The 17,594-nt window shown below is 44.3% G+C and overlaps 1 protein-coding gene across 7 annotated transcripts in view; it reads right to left on the bottom strand.

The window, feature by feature from the left end:
• Positions 1–15,809, bottom strand: part of ATP11A (ATPase phospholipid transporting 11A) — a 2,308,865-nt gene extending 2,293,056 nt beyond the window's left edge. For 5 of the 7 annotated variants that reach the window (XM_069636983.1, XM_069636984.1, XM_069636985.1 and 2 more), the window contains exon 1: positions 15,497–15,668. In XM_069636983.1, coding sequence (XP_069493084.1) covers positions 15,497–15,535 — 39 coding nt within the window. In that variant the 5' untranslated portion in view covers positions 15,536–15,668. Of the gene's footprint in view, positions 1–15,496 lie in introns of all 7 variants that reach the window. The other 2 variants (XM_069636989.1, XM_069636990.1) reach the window with 2 other exon arrangements.
• Positions 15,810–17,594: the final 1,785 nt, after the last annotated feature.

Raw genomic sequence — 17,594 nt, 5'->3', positions numbered from 1 at the left:
GTGCTCCTGTGACAGCTTGCACTGGGGACAGATGGGGCAAGCCCAGAAATTAAGCCCTACCAGGCTTCATCTGCCAGAGCAGCCCAGGAGGTAAAAGGGGGGGGGGGGGGAGGTTGCAGAAGCTAGCCCAGCTGGGCAGGGTGGCGAGTTAAAATCCCTGACTGTCATGTCCTTGTGGCCCAGGTGAAGAGTAGTGGAGCTCCAGCATGCCGGCCAGAGCTTAGAATACTGCAAAGGCCTGCCGGGCAGTGACGAGAAGAACGGGCTTTGCGCTCAGCTGATGCACAGCAGGTGCAGCAGTGAGTGAAGGCAGTGTCCCTGCGACAACGGGGCTGCCGCTAGAAGAAATTCTCCAGGGCATGGGGTCAAACCAGGAAGATGTGTGCCATGGAGGTGAGGGTCGGGTCAACCTGTAGCGACCAAAGCAGATCCTGCTGTGGTGGAGGGGGCACCACCAATGAAAAAACCATGACAGGAGTGAGTCGGCCTCCTTGCTCAGCCTGCGGCACAATCCATCCACCAAAGGCAGGACGACATAAAACAGGTACTGAAAAGTGGTGGCTGACTGCAGCAGCCACCCCATGTAACCCAATCTAAATATTTGTTATTCTTATTTACAGTGTATTTAAATGTGTGCTATTTGTGCTGATATGTTATGGGGTAGTATGCAACGGTATATAGGTATGTGATGGCAGGGTGCAAAATTTGCACTGGCCATTGGCTAGTCAAATTGAACTCTAGTCGGGTGAGAAGTGGTGCACCGTCATACGCACAGCACACCATGTCTTACATTTATTGGGACGAGGAGTTACTCTTTATGCCTGACATAGTAGCTTGCAACTTGATTATTTGCCCTGTGTGCGATATATAGAAATGATCAGGAGTTTAGATAGGGGGGTGAGGGGGATGGATACCCTGGCGTGATACAGAAAAGGGGAAGTGGCGGCCTACTACCTAGGGGTCAGAACTAACCACTGGTGCCGTCTGATGGCCCTTCCCCCACAGTGGGTGGTGTCAGGTAGGGGATAGAGGTCTGGCCATCTGTTCCACCCCAAGGGTCTACCAGTTACCCCTCAAAGGGCGGGTCTGCTGATGGGGGAGTTCCCTCTCATGGAAATCACACCTGAGGAACAAAGACAACGGGTTTAGACTGGGTAATGTGTATAGTGTTATACTGTTGTGTTTTATAAATGAAAACGGGTCCCCTGTGAAATCCTTATGAGAATTTAATCCACCCTATTGTTTGTAGCACAATGAAGTAAGAATGTTAAAAACTCAGTGTAGCCCATCTCCCACTTAAACATACATTTTATTTGCAGGTTGCACAGCGCCCCTGCCTGTTCATTTGTCTTGGGTGTGGGTGTGGAAGGGTCCATCACTCGCTTGGGGCAGGGAATGCACACTTCAAAAAGAGGGTGGGAGTCCCTCTACTGAAAACGTACAAGGATCAAATAGCCTGTTCTGTGGATTTTATTTCCACTCAGGGGCGTGGGGGGTCCACAACCACGTTTTAGTTCACTACACTTTTCACAGATGAGAAATGGCCATTTGCAGATCAGTCTTTGCCCACCCCCCAAGGGCAGTCCAGCACCGAAATTCTAGGCAATTGTAAAACACTCCTATGCCCAGAGTAGGGCCAGAAAACGCAGGGGCTACATAAACCTCCTGGAACCTGCTCAAACCAAAGACCAACTAAGATCATAATAGCTTCCTACATGCTCTGGGATTTACCAGAAATACTGTTAGCAATTAGAAGCCAGCAAACCTGCCCCCCACCCCATCCCTGGATGGCAGGCCAGATCCACAGATGAAGGGTCCAGGCATGCTCCCAACTGCTCAAACACACGGAGAACTTCCAGTAGAGGTGCATCAACACAACAGCAAAGCTACCTTCCATTCTCCCACCCTCTCCCCACACCAACCTAACCTATTCTCCCTTGCTTTTAGAAACTCCCGAGAGCCTAAAGGCCTTGCAAACAGCAGCAGTGTCTGAGCAACCAGTCATAAGATAACTCTCTACAGCTCACCTCGTTCCACCCCTCGCACCTGCATCGGGACCTGCATACCCTCAAATCAACCACTTACTAGCACTCTTCTCTGTCAACCAGCATAGAAAGAGAAGACTGTCCTTCTCTCGTTGCAATGCCAGCTATTTTCCGTCAGAATGCTTCACTTTCATGAAACACCACATGGCTAGGTGGCCCTTTTCAGAAATGGAAACTTATTTTAAAACCTGTGTAGCGCCCTAAACGAAATACCAGGGTACGAATGGTCTTAATGACAGTGACAGAGGAGGGCAGCTCTGCTGGCCAGCAATGACGCAATCATTTGGGAACAGGGGTTAGCTGCCAATTGGGCCCCATCGGTGCTAATTTAGCACCCCAAGGCATACACTACCTGAATGTTTTGAGTGTCCTTAATCCCAAAAGTCCGCAAAATCCACTGTTTGACGTGGGAATCTGGTATGTTCACAAAAAAGGCAATTGAAATCACTGGGATGTAAAGCACTGTTGAGTGCTAGACATGCCGAAATCTAGACATTTGAGCCGCCATTGAAGGGTGGGCGGGGAGGGGTGACTACTTTCCCTAATCCTAGTGTTCATACACACACACACACAGGCTCTGGAACCCTACCAAATGGGTTATAGGAATCTACACATGGGACGGTTTCCATTGAGAAAATCATAGGCATGCACGTTGGCACGATATTCACTTTTAGCAAGCACTATCCCATGGCTGGGTAAAACGCTCACTCGATAGATCCCAAATGTGCACTATGCACATTTCCTTGATATGATATAGGTTATTTATAACGCGCTTAATACCCAGGAGGTTTCTAAGCGCGGACCGGTGATCGAACCTGTAGTGCTCTGTGACGTCTTGCTTCCAAGGCACCCTGCCCCTGAGCCATCCTCCTTAATTTGGGGAAAATCCTAGTATTGCCGCCATACAGATAAGGGGTGTATTTGCAACTTATACTCCCTAAAAATAAGCAAATACTCCCAAAAATAAAATGAGGGAGTAAAAATACTCCCAACAAAAAAAGTAGACAGATCGGAGCATGCCCTCCTTTCCTCCCCACAGCTCCATGGATATGCTTGGGTCAGTAGTAAACATAAGGCAACAGAAAGTAGCTTTACTATTATTACTGCCTGGTCTGAAGAGAAAAAAAAAGTGTACTTTTTAATGTGCATGTAGAAGAATGTTTCCAAGAAAACATTTGTATTACAAGTAAAATGTTTTAACTTGCTTATTAGAATACTCCACTGAGAATGGAACTTACTTTTTTACTCCCTGAAAAATAATTTTACTCCCAACTTAAAAAGAAAATATGGAGTAAAATACTCGCACTTTTAAAATTTTAAAAAAACAAATTGGAGCACTGAGTGTATGTGTCCTTTGTTGACAACTTCCTCACCACCATATCAACAAAAAAAAAATAATTCCTTGTTCTAGTGCAGCGTGTCCCTTCAGAATCCAGGATGAAGATTGGTCTTAGTGCATAGTGTCGAACTTGTCCTTATCACAAGAGTGGTTAACATGATAGAAGTTGCCTGTGCAGTCATGTTAACAGAGCAGCAATGGCGAAGATCAACGTTTCAATAAAGCCTAAATAGCATTTCACTACCCACCCACAACCAGGAGATGTTTTAATATGTATTTTCAGCACACTTCGGAGATAATGCCTAGCTGGATAAACCAAAAACTAATTAGGTGGATCCACTGTGTTGTACTCTACTGGCAAACCAATATTCAACAAACAGTGTTTTTTTAAGGATCCCAGATCTTTATGGTTTGTAATGCAACTTTGCCTTGCGTGGACCTTCTCTTGCAAGTTTAGCATAACACCCACTCAGGGTTCGAAATGAAGATTCGATGAGCAGCCGCTAAAACCAGCTCCAGGGTGTCAGGCATCGCTCAGTAAGCAGGAGCTGCTACTGTGGAACCAGGAGCAAGTAGCCACCATAGAGTGAATCTTCTATACGAGAAGCACAACAACATTTTGCCCATTACGTACTATCTATTTTGTTAGACATGTCCTAATTCTTCTTATTTACTAAAATGTTCAAATACTCATGGTTAATGTCACATATGTATGTTAGCAAGGCATCTGCTGGCCGGGGGGGGGGGGGGGGGGGTGTGGGGTGCAGGTAGCTCCTGGCAGCCGTTGATTTAAAAAAAATTAAAATAAATAACAGGAGCTAAAATAGCTCCAAACTCCCAGAAAATTCGACCATGCCCACGGGTTCATCCACCACAATTCATCTAAAAGGCAACAAATGAGGCATACTAAACACTGATCCAAGCTTCTATGCATCCATACTGAAGCACTTAACCATGTCACACATGGTTATCAGCTCTATATGGAATGGCACATAGTACAAGACAAGGCACTAGGTCCTTCATAAACAACCACGCCAAACAACATAACCACTAATACCTAAGAGGACAGGCATGAGACCGAAACTGAAAGCTTAACACCGTGGCGTACCACGTATCCATGGCACACCCAAAAACAGATTCCCTTTTGTGGTTGCAAAAACATTTCGCCAGTAAGATTCGATAATGTACGAGAATCCACTCCAGAAGTGATTTGGCATTACATTTAACCTAGCAACAAAAATAGCAGGTAGGGATTGGGTTTAAAAGCATCGATAGCCAACATTCATTTTGTATTTATTCATTTATTATGCGTCATAGCCCTTAGGCATCAGGGCACACAAAAAACAATAATCAACATACTGGGAAGCAAGTCCCCATCTATTAATTAAACAGTACAGGAAAACCACAAGTATTCCAAACGTCACCAAAGAATTGTCAAAGACAAACGGAACAGCAGGACAAACGGACCTGAACACACCCCTTGAAAGGGAACGCCTGCAACGGTTGCGCACGGAGCAAATAATATACCTTTTCCTATGCTCATTCGCCTGCAAACCTACTACGGTGGTTTTCTTGTTTGCATGCACAAAAGGCGCAAGTGGTATTTTCCAAGGGGGTGAACCTGGTCAGATAAACCGAGAAAACAAACAAGTATCTTTTCATCAACAATCACAAACTAGTTGGTGAACATTTTGCTAGTCTAAGGCATAGTTTTAAAAACGTAAGGGTGGCAATCTGAGCTGTGATTTCAAAACCCCTTGAGATGAAATGAAGTGTATATTTGGAAAAAATACAGATTTGAAGCACTATGTACAAGCGATTCATGACACCCTACCAAAGTTAACACATTCCCCTCAGACAACGTGAAAAGAGTTTTAATGTATCCATATTTCAGATTTTGGCAACCACTCAATTGTCACTTATCACAATGCACATTAAAACCGGTTTGGAAAAAAATACTAAAACGCAGACACAAAGTACTATTCCATTTGATATGCGTGTATGGGCACAATAGTACAAATTGCACGTCCATCACCTTTCCCAGGATAGCATTTTACAACATCCGTTCTAAAACAATGTATTCAAAGTGAAATACAATAACCACATTCAGTCTCGCCATACGCCATTAAGCTTAGGTCATTTAGGTAAACTAACATTAACTTTTTTGTGTGCGTATTAGCGTTCTCATAACAAAATACTAAGCAGTCAGCATTCCCTTCAAATGGGGCAAGATTATTCAGTAGCTATAAACTTTTCCCACCAATCAGGTGGATGCAAAATCTTAATGCTACCAAAGCCACTTGCTACATTAAAGGAATCGACAGCCATTTCAGACAGTACCCATGTAAAGTAATCACTAGTAGCACCATGGAAAACAGTAAAAGACTAGGTTTTTTTGTTGTTGAAAACAGTCAAGTCTATTATTGATACTGTGTGACAGAAGTCAATTGTCTCCAATTTTTGTTTTGAATACAACGCAGTGAGTCTTAAGGACCAAGTGTAAAATTACTCTTGCGCCCCACTGTAGCCAATTGGAAGGCTGTTTTGGGGTGGGGAGTGGGGGCCAACAAGGAGGTGTTCATTTGTTTAAAATCAAAGCTGCTGCTGTTCTCCAAGTGGCTACTGTGATAACATGGAAGTGTACTACAACATAAAGTGTGCATGTTTTACGTTTTAGTGCAAAGGGCGTAAATGACCATGTCCTCAGCTTTAGCTATGCAAGGCTACGTAGGAGGACCTTCACGTCCAATCCCCTCCATTAAAAGATGCATCCAGTTATCCACCTGCAATTGTTGCAGCACTATAGATAGAGGCTAGTCGTTTCTGAACCCCTCAGCACCAAAAGACAGCATCCCTGCACACAATTTAGTTACTATACGTTTTTTTCTGTGCCAAGCATGTACCCAGAAGACACTTTAGATCACGCTAATGTTCTTTGATGTGATGGTCTAATAAGACCAGCGACCTAACGCCATAAGCACAACAGCTGAGCTTGATGCAGCCTAGAAGCTTAGAAGAAGTACAGCCATCCATGAATAGTGATTAAAAAGCCCGAGGACGGCATAGAGCTGGTACTTGTGCTGCCGTGAAGATCTGTTAGTGTAAATGATCGAAAGCAGTTGGGTACATGGACCCTTTAGTAAGGGGCAAGGAGGCACGACTGGCAGTGGTTGCTTGTCATACAGTATGCATGGCAGTGGTAGTCAAAACATCATACTTGCATGCAAACTCAAAACAGAGGTTTGCCAACAGACTTCAAACAAAGTATTTATTTCGGAAATAAAATATTCCCATTAAAGTACAATAAATACGAACAGGGATAGAACAGTACAATAAAATATTTCCATTTTCTGGGGGCAGTTAGCAGATAAATAGCCTTTACAGAACAAGCATTAACATCATTCTGCAGCATTAAAAAACATTAAGCAAGTCTAGACTGCACAAACCTCTCAGCTTTAGTAACGAGACAATAATTCAATTTTCCTTTTCGGACTGTAAATGGAACAAAAGGAGCAGAGATTCCTAATTGTCGTGTGACCAGGTGCTTGTAAACGCTTTCAAAAGGCAGCTTACTAAGATGCCCTATACTTCTTGTTTGTTATCCATAGTAAATACGGAGGTAGAATGCCCTGTGGAATGAGAGGCATATCAGCTTCTACCATCTCTTCATTCTCCCCACTTTGTGCCCTATGTTTCAAGGCAATCTTCTTCCATTAAGAATTAACCGAGACCCTTCGCATTTCATAATGCTATGACTGGAGCCCTATCCTTCTCAAGTTTTGCAAATATAGTTTATCCAGGTTTATCTACGGTATTTTTCTGCAAAAGATCGATTCAAGTGATCAGGTCGGCCAAGAGTCATCCTTTAAGTACTGTGCTTTCTTCCTGCCTCTGTCTTCTATGCATGCATGGTGATGGCATGAGGTTCTAAGAGTGCAATGTTGTGTGAATGCTGACTGTTGAGTGTTCTATGTGTGACAGTTGAGAGAGGCTGGCTTTGAGAGAGGGTGTTCCGTTGAATGTTACCTACTAGATCTGAGTCTTGTGTACTGGGAGCTTTGGAGCTGGTCTATCTGGAAACTCAACAAATAAAGAAGCTTTCCTTTTGTACCTGTGGTTCCTGGTCATCTATGAGAAGGGCAATTTACGGCATTGGCACAAGCTGAACATACTGCCTTACTGGCTGTTGAAGTTCCTTTAAGTGTTGAAGCTGTGCTTTGGGGTGGCGGGCGGTGGGGGGCATCCACCACCCCACCAATCTAAACCAGAAAGAAGAACCCCCCTCCAATCTACATTGTGTGCAAGCCTCGGTGGACATTCTGATGATGTACCTGTGCTCCATCGGTCTACATTGGCTACTGCAGATAGCAGTCCTGCTTTAGGTTTAGCAGAATGTCATAATCAAGGCGGTCATCTTTACTTTAGAGACTTAACCGTCTGCAGAGGATTTTGTAGTGTCATACAAAGTGACTGCCTTAGCCCTGTGAGTCTTTCAGTGTGGAATATCATTAAAAAGGTGCAAGGTCTGGGAGCTGCCTGTTGGTCTCTTTACACAGTGCATGTTATAAGAGTTACACTTTGAGGCTGCTCCACTGTGTGGTGATCGTCGGTGCTGCTGTAGCCCAGCGATGAGCTGTAAAGCTCTGCTCACCTCCCGGCCACGGCTGTAATGATGATGAATATAGAGTGACGGAGCCAAGCCATGCGTTCCAAGCGCACCTCCTGCTTAGTGAAGTAGAACATAGCACGTCAGCTGTTCGTGTGTAGAGGATCTGGAATGAAGACAGTTTCTCCGCCGGAAGTCATGGGGACTGAAACTCTTAGGGCACACCATCGGATTTCAAAGTGGGTGCCACTTTGGGAATGGCCCTTTGCACCAGAGCCTAAACTGGACAGCAAATGAGAGGTTTACCTGGTGCGCGAGGATTAGGCAGAGCTCAGAGGCTATGTTTGGGCTGTCAACGCACACGTTTTCAGCGTGTTGTCTTCGCAAGAGGATGCCAATATGGCGTCCCCTGCAACGCGGCACACAGAATCTTTGTGTAGGTTCTTGGTTATGATCTTGCATTATACTTATATTTTGTTTTTCCGTGGCACTGGGTCAAACACATGAAGGCATAACGTGTTGACGTTACTGGAAATGCTTCTTAAGGGGGTTCATGTATGTTGCAAAAACGGTTTAGTTCTTCAAGTCAACCTCATTGAGATGCGAGGTCTGGAAGTTTGAGTGGAGGTTAAGTTTCGTTGTATCGCTGCCATGACTGCAGTTAAGAGTTGAGGCTGGTGCAGGCTTTTATGGAGCATTGGGTGTGATGTACTGCAACAATGTTTTCAGAGCACTGTTCATGTCTCACAATGTTTTTCCCCACAGGAACAATCAATTTTGCAAACGTTAGGCTGGGGCTATGGACTGGAGTCAATTTGTCTTGCATATATCTATGTGACAGAAAATACCTACTTATTGCGTTTTGGGTTGGTAGGATTGGACGACAAGGTTATAGGTGTACTTGTGTGTGTATGGGATCAATATTTGGCCACTGCAATTTGGGGTTGTGGCCTAGCAAATCACGGGCCCAATAGGGGGCGGTTGGAGTGTAAGTATGATCGATAATGCCGGTGCTGCGATTATTTATGGGGCTTTGCACTGCCTAGGCACTGCTCTCTGGGTGTTTGACACCATTGGTTAGTTATGTGAGGTGCTGGACACTATGGGTTATGTTCTTCAGGTGTCGGTCACCATTTGTGTTGCGTGCATACATGAGGTGTGGGACACCATTGTGCAGATGCTGCAGTTGGGGGGCGTGTGTAATTTGACTGGGCGGTATCGCGTTTATTTGCCAACAGACTTTTTTCTAAAGTAATTTCTGACGCCAAAATTACTTTAAAAAAAAAAAAATATATAAGAAAAACGAACTCTGAAATATATGGGTGGGTTTGGGAGGTCAACCCCCCAAAGTAACAAAAAACATTAAATGGTTTTTTTTCGAAGTAATTTCGGCATCGGAAATGATAGCAAAAAAAAAAAAAAGGGTCTGTTGGTAAATGAACATAGAACCAACTGAGTCATAGAGATGGAGCGCCCATAGAGTGTATGTAGTAAACAAGCGAGGACTGGCCTTCCCATAAAAGTTTTCATACACACTTGTGGTTTCAGTGTGGATATTGGTGTATGCCGTCTATTTAAATATAGTACGCCTTTGTTAATTGATTTTATACATTCAGGGCCGTGACAGGGTTCCTCGCTCTTCTTTCTGAGGCCAATTTGATTTATGCCTCCTCTACCTTTGTTCTAAAAAAATATCCACACTGAAACCACAAGTGTGTATTAAAACTTGTATGGGAAGGTCAGTCCTCGCTTGTTCACTAGTTTGTATGCCCTTTCTGGGCATTCCCGCAATATAGGGCTACCCCTTTAGTCTACTGCACGCAGTAGATGTGTCAGGGTTGTGGTATGCATATTTGTGTGAAGGTTTATTGCTAACCTGAATACAATAATTACAAAAAAAGAAGAAAAAACACATTTTTTTTTTAAAAAAAAGGGTATGCATTGGAGGTATAGTGGGGCATCCCACTGCAGGTGCTTAACAGCATGTGTAGGGTCAGCGTTATTGTGGTTGGTTCCTAGTGCATGCGAGGTGCTTGCTATCTGAAGGGTGGTTGCCGGACAGTAAGTGTGAAGATAAATTGCTTAAGAGTGACTTTGATGGGTTCCTGTTGTACCTGGCTTGAGTGTTGCCACCCTCCCGTCGGATTCCTTTTGCTCTGGTGTGAGGTGTGGCAGGGTTCAGAGTTCTTTGTCCCGCAGTCTTGTAGCATGTACTCTGGATGGTATGCAAGGACATTCTGAGGTTGCTGGTCTCTGGGTACAGTGACTCTCACGTTTTGAAGCACGTCACCCAGCGATGGAGAGGTGAGGTTATACTTCTAGTGTGAGTGGTAGTGAGTACTGCGCACTGTGGAGGTAAGATGGGACCTCGGGTCCATGTAGAGGTGTTGGATTATTAGTGGTGATATCCTGAGGTTCCCAGAGTGGAATATGGTGCAAATACTGACTGTTTTATTTGTACAAAACTATAGATCGGTAAACCTTTTACTCGCTGCAGACACCTGGGGTAAATGATCGCAATGATAATAATAATGTGCACATGAATAGTATTTTAATGTTTACAATGCTGTATTTTGCACAAGAATAATATTTCCTTAGGTTGGATGCATTCATTATTTTAGCACTTAGTTTCTTGTTTGTGTATGTAGTACGATGTTTTGATACTACTTTTTAATAAAGTTTATGTTATGCGTTGCATAATAAATGATTTGATGTGATTTAATGTCATTATTCCACTGTCACCGTTTGCTCCATCTCCTTCTTGCAGATGCAGTTTAATGAGTTATACATTTTATAAAAATTATCTTGAATTGTTTCCCGTGAGACACATCCATGTCGTTTTTGACTGTTCTATGCATGACAGTTGGAGAGAGGCTGGCTTCGAGAGGGTGTGCCGTGGATTTTTCCTACTGAGTCTTGTGACTTTGTAAGCTTCGGCGACAATCCATCTTGAACGGTAACAAATAAAGAAGCGTTACTTTTGTACTTGCGGCTCCGGGTCATCCATGAGAAAGGACACCATGCAATATACTGCTCCCTTGGTAGACCGATCCTTACATACAACTAGGGGTTTTCATGGCAAGGTGTCACCGAGGTACGACTCATTTCATGTGGATATTACAATTTGGAGTCGAGCGAGATTTAAAAAAAAGTTTTTCTGAGCCAAAACACACACTACATATTCGACTTATTTCAAGGTTGTTTCATAGAAGTTAATTCCTCTTGTATACCTGCCTCAAAAACAATCCATACTTACCATCTTTGTTTTATAAATCACCAGCACATGATTAACAAAAAAAACTTAGATTTCCAGTAAAACGATTTACACCTCCCACCCAGTAGCAGATTTAAAGGCAAAGGGCCCCATAGACAAGATTGACAGAGGGCCCCATGTAGGCGGAGCTTAGAGTGGGAGAAGTTAATGGCCATCACAAGTGCGACTTTAGGGACAAATGCCCCATGTATTGTAATAATCACTTAACACTTCCCTTTACAAATGGTGTGCTTGCTGAGCCTGTTAAAAGGATAGGATTTCAGTGGGAAACCCTGTTCCGCCACGGCTGTTTGACTTTGAGGTGAGATAGGCAGAGCAGGGGGTCTGTGGGTTTTTGTCCCTGATCCGAGGTACTACCTTTGCTCCCACTTCACTGTGTCCTATTAAGCTTTATCTTTTCCATATATGGTCTCCATGACAGATAGCATATGCCTTATAGCATATGCCCAAATATTCAAACTCTGCATTTTAGTTAAGGTTTGCTACTGGACAAAGCGGTTCTTCAGATTTTGATCTGACAGCTAAATGCACTACATTAGACTGTTGAATTTACACTTTAGGCCCTTTCTTGATAACAATGGACTGCTTTCTGCAGTGCCAATGATGAACGCGTCATCAAACAATCGTCTTCATTTAAGTGAGAACAGCAAGAGAGCTCATGCCAATAAATCAGATGTCATGGGTAATTCTTTCCAGGGTTTTGTTAAGATCCTCTCGATTAAAAGGTTAAAAAGAAGCAGTGTCAACAACAGTCATGCCAAACTCCCTTCTCCAAGCCAAACTAGTCAGGCAGCTCACCATTAAAGTCAAATCTTACAACTACACGCACATTTGCATATAGGTCCATAACTGGACAAAGAATGAGGATATCAGGAATCCAAATCTCCCTCATTAATCTCCTTATTAAACACCAAGTGGTGCGGTAAATGTGTTTGAACGCAGAGGACAAATCCATAAAAGTCAAATGGACCTGTTCTTTGCGACCCAGGAAATATTTAATAAATCATTTGCAAATTTAGGAACCGTAGGTTGGCGCACAAGTCCTTACCAAACCCATATTCCACATCAGTTAATGCAGCCTGGTTTCTAACCCATTCCATTATTTTAAACTTGCACAATTTATCAGAGATATGCGGCTGAAGAAGGGCAGAAGGATGTTGGACGAGATCCTAAACAACTTTTCATATCATTACTCATTGGGTGAATAAAAACAGCAAATTGGGGTAGATTGCTCATTTGAATACATACACACTTGGTTCCCTTACACGAATTGTAGTGTGGAGACTTACAAATGCATGTTTAATCCAGCATATTTGCTGGATTGCCATGTAATCATTTTTCAAATACAGATTCTCAGTGGTGCTCTTTCACACTTTGAGTGAATCACACTTATTTTCAGGTTGATTTAACATGTGGTTTGGTACATTTGCAAGTCAGCTTTATTGACCACACAATACTAATAGATATCTTTCGGAAGAAAATTATGCAGAAAGCCTTAAACATGAAGGTCAAACTGAAGATGGGAGAAAATCTAAGGGGGAGGGTCATTACGAGCATGGCAATATCACCCACGGAAATACTGCCATACTCTTACTGCTACACATAGGAATGGTAAATTCACCACCTTGAAGGTCAGTAACCTGGAGTTAGTCCCCATTAAGGGACTCACACAGGACTCCATTGGGGACTTAAAAGAATTACCGTAGGTGATATTCCACCTGCACTAATTCCTCCAGTTTTTGGAGTAAGAGAGAAAATATCTCCAGCCAAGTGCAGGATGAATTTCCTCCGCTTTACCTCTTCCATTCTTATGGCAGTGGAGTAAAGTAGCAGAAATTCCGTTACCACCACTTTGTATGATACCTGTAATTACTCCATAGTCTACTTCCTGAATTAGAAGTTATAGAACCAGGAAATCTGGCCTAAATTCTCATCCTCTTCACTTGAGCAAAGTATGTGATCCAGACCAAACCACTTTACATCAATGAGCTTTAGTTATCTTACATGACAACATTGTTATCTCATTGGAGTGAGTCTTTTAGCTATGCAATACAGAGTCCCCCCCACCTCCACCCCTTCATACACAGCTTCACAGACTGCAGTGTTTATATATAATACATGTACCTTGTGTATGGTGCATTTCACAGAGTGAAGTGTCACTCATAGCTACATCAATTTTGAGCCATGTTTCTCTCCTCGGAATAAGTGAAAAAATTGATGCTAAAATGTTACTAATGCCGTTGCGATATGTCTGGGTGGTGATTTGAAAGCACACATTAGAAGTTTGTGTAGGAGACATGAAGGGGTGTGGTGAAGTGTGAGATACAATGCAACAAAAAGTTCAGTCGACCGCAGTGAAAGTAATATTCATCTATCGTTTATATTAAAATGACACACAGTGATCAACACTCCCCTTTTTTGGGGGTACTACACTGCATAGCTTGTTGGGAAAAGACCCCCCACCCACCCCAATATAGGCGACTAAGCTACGGTCCCGAGTACACAATACTGAAAGGCAGAGTGCTAAAACTATGCATCTAAAAGATGCAGTCACTACAACACACAATGTATTCCATGTTCGGGTCTGTCATTGCTGTTGCAAATGATAAGATGTAACGTGGCCCTGGGTTCTAGTGTTTAAAGAACGCTTTAATGACATGGACTTAACAGATGCGATTTTTTTTTGTTAAACTGAATATACTTTTCAACTATATTTTCAGCAGAAGCAGCAGGTAGTCATGTGGCTTGATAAAGAATGGATTGGCAGGTCACGCCCGTACAAAGCAGATTCCTTACTTTAAAAGTGGTCCTTAACGGATTGGCGAGTACATTAGAACATGCCTGGCACAAGTCATGTGGGATCGTGCCCGAGGGTAATCTTCGAAAGGAAGTTCAGTGCAAGTCATGAGCCTTCGCGGCACATGACTCGCACGGTCTAGGCTGCCTACACTGGGATCCTGTGTAGCAGGAGGCGGATTTCCACATTCCAAACAACACTGGAAAAGTTGCTAAAATGACTCCAGATAACAGCAGGCTGCCTAAGAACTGCAAGCACGAAGCCATGTAAAAACACAAAGATGGAACTTATATTGGAGAAAATGCATTTCTATCAGGGATGCCACTTGTTGAGGGAGAGCACCGCCTGCACGCACCAACACCAAAGGCATTTTTAGAAAACAACCAGAATCACTGCACCTAAAAAACCCGCCTGTTGAATCAGCACCTCCAAATACGACAACAGCGTGGAGCATAAGACGTCGCAAAGGAAACCAAAGGCGCTCACTTAAAAACTCTGCGACCACGTGTGAAAAGTGTATTAACAACAAGCTGGTGGTTTTGCAGCGGCAAAACGTAGGAGCAGAGTTCCTGGAACACGAAACAGCCTAGAGCTGCAGCTGTGGGGGTCCGCGTTGTTATGGAGGGTCACCCTAGTCCCGCCGCGACACAAAGTAGAACACTATTTAAGGTGACTGGATTGCCGTCTTCATGAAAGCCCTCTCTTTGGGCAAGTGAAAGGCAATAGCGAACACGACTGGAGTCCAACATTCTACTGAGATGCCTGGCAGGCACGGATGCTTGGCGAAGATGCCCAGTGAACTGCATCGTGCCCAGTGCAACTATGAACATGACCGCAGCTAAGAGTTCTGAACCACAGGTGTGTACGCGGCTGGAAGAGCAGGGTCAGGCAAATGATACAACGGGTTTACTAGGGGAGGCTGTCAGACGAACAGACGACAGGTTGACAGCATTCCTGCAATTAGCGATGGTGACGGCGCAGAGGGTGAATGCGAGAGCACGGTTTGGGATGGGGGGGTCTTATTTTGTATAATTAAGTTTACAAAAAGGTTTACAGTAGTGATGTTGAATACTTTATATGAGGAATCTGGCTAGATAAAAAGAGATACAGTTAACGGTGTTGGAGGACTGGCCCGCCCTTCTAAGAACATTTAGTTTGTACTCCAAAAGCACATCTAAGTTTGGATAATAATTAAAAAAAAAGACAAATCACAGGTCATCAATCAGAAATTAAATGCATTTTTTACTGCCCACGTTCTGGCGGCACCTCTGATGAAGGTGCTGACGCTATTTAAAAGGAATGTATCCTTCTTCACACCCATAGCCCACAGCGGCGCGCCTCCACGTGCGGCTGGTAGCTGCCCTCCCTTCCTATTTCAATGCCCCCACGCGCCTCACAACTTCTCCGGGAGCGCACTGTCGCTGCGGGTACTCACGTATCGGTTGATGAGGCTCCGCAGGCGGCTGCAGTCCATGGTTCCGGCCACCGAGCCGACCTCTCAGATAGATGCCTCCTTATAGCCTCTTCTGACGGCGAGCCATCAGCTTTCCTGACAGGCGGCGCCCCCAGCGACCCTTGCCCGGAGGCTCGAGCTTCGACCACTCAGGCGCAGGGGTGGCAGGCTGTTGCCCGAGACTTCTGTGCCCAGTGGCGGCTGAGGTCCGCTCTCAGGTGTGCGCTTGCCCCCCCTCTGGTGCTCCCCTCCCACTCCGTCACTCTCCGCACTGTAGCTCACACAGGCTGCTCTTCGGCCCGCCCCCAGACTCCTCCCCCTTCTCTTGCCTGCTGTCGCACAATAGAAGATACCTCCCGATTGGTCACAAAGGGTACGAGGGGTTCCGCATAGAGCAGCCCGATTGGATGGCTCCTCGCCCTTCTATTGTTTATCCGTGCCTCCTAGCGGGCGGAGGAAGCTTCTCTTGCGTCAGTGGTTGAGTGCTCTCAGCCCGTCTCTCTGTGAGCTTTCTTTCCTTCAAGACTTTCTAGGCCGGGCGTCGGTTTCTCAACAGCACTTGGCTTAAAGTCTGTCTGTTCCGCTTAATGGGTGAGAGTGTGTCTATTCAAATTCTTCTAGGGCGCCATGGACTTATGGCATGCCACCTGTAAACACTACTTATATCATTTGTCTATGATACTATTTAAATCCTCTAAACTTGAGGCCTGACATCTGGCATGAGGCATTGGACCTGCACCTTGATTTGTGACTTTAAAATACCCGTATAACTCGTTGTGCGGGAAATGCTGGCACCATCGGAGTTAGCAGCTCACTCTCGCGTAGAACAATTGGAACATACTAGGATGTGATATACAGTACAGCAACGCATTTTTCCTCTCATCCCGAATGACCAAATTCCACCACCTTTTCAGAGGGTCTGGAGGCAATTCTAAGTGGACACGTGTTGCGCTATATAAATCTTAACAATATTGCATCATTAAACACTGTCATGTTCTACCTACAGTCGTACCCATGTCAGGTAAATTGTTGCTCTCCAGCATGAGAGCAGACTTGCATTTTGCAAGTTTAAATCCTGTGTGTAGTTGACTAACCAGTTGATCCTTATGAGGTCGCTACATCGAGTACCATTCAAAATGGGGCAACAATATCATATTTCGAACTCTAAACCTGGAGGAGTCTGTTATACAGTATTATATAAGAAATAATTATTATAGACACTAATTTTGATATTGGGAGGACAGCTTATACGTTTTAATGATCTGATTACTTCCTGGAAATCTTCATTACTTCTAGTTCTAATGAGGCTTGTGATGTCGCCACTTTTGTCTGCTAGCAGAGGCCGAGTCCTCTGTCTATTTCTGTTCATTGGTGGGCTGCGACCCACGTGTGTTAAGGGGCGGGGTTACCGCCCAAGGGCAGTTCGAGTCTGACTGTGATGCAGTAAAGACGTGTTGCACCCCAGCTCCGTGTCGGCCTAATCATTGTGTGAATGATTGAGTGATCGATGACTTAGTGTGAGGAGGTCCACGTGGAAGAATATCACAGGGCTGCTCCATAACTACAGTTTCAGAAGATTCTGAAAGCTTGCAGACGTTCATAATGATGAGACGAGAAGAAGGAAGGCTAAAAGATGGCGTGCGGATTCCTCAAAGTGCTGCAGAAAGCTTGCTGCACCATCCCTTGAACAAAATGGGGTGTCTGGCTGCAGGATGGTAAAGAGAAGCATGCAGATAGTGAAAGAATTGGGGTTGGTGGTCTTGGATAGGATGGGCAGTCCAATAACACAACTATCTCAAATGTGCAGTATATCAGGCCCCTCATTTTCGGTGCTGGCCTTCCAAAGATAGGGAGGGGTTGTGAGGACCTAACATATGCACAGTCCCCCCAGGAGTCTCATGGAGCCAGAAAGGTCACGCTCATCAATCAATAACTTTTTACAATGCAAAAGGCATAGGGAAGAGGAGAGGTCTGCCTTTCTGGAGTATATAAATTGTGTCTGTATAGTTAGAAACTAGTTCTAAAAGCTATGAAAATATATACATTTTGCCAAGTGCACTCTTTTTGATTTCCTGTGAAT

Source organism: Ambystoma mexicanum, chromosome 7p (genome assembly GCF_040938575.1).
Source record: "Ambystoma mexicanum isolate Mex_15411 chromosome 7p, UKY_AmexF1_1, whole genome shotgun sequence".
Lineage (NCBI taxonomy): Eukaryota > Metazoa > Chordata > Amphibia > Caudata > Ambystomatidae > Ambystoma > Ambystoma mexicanum.
The sequence above is the reverse complement of the archived record's forward strand: the minus strand, read 5'-3'. Positions and strand labels throughout refer to the sequence as shown.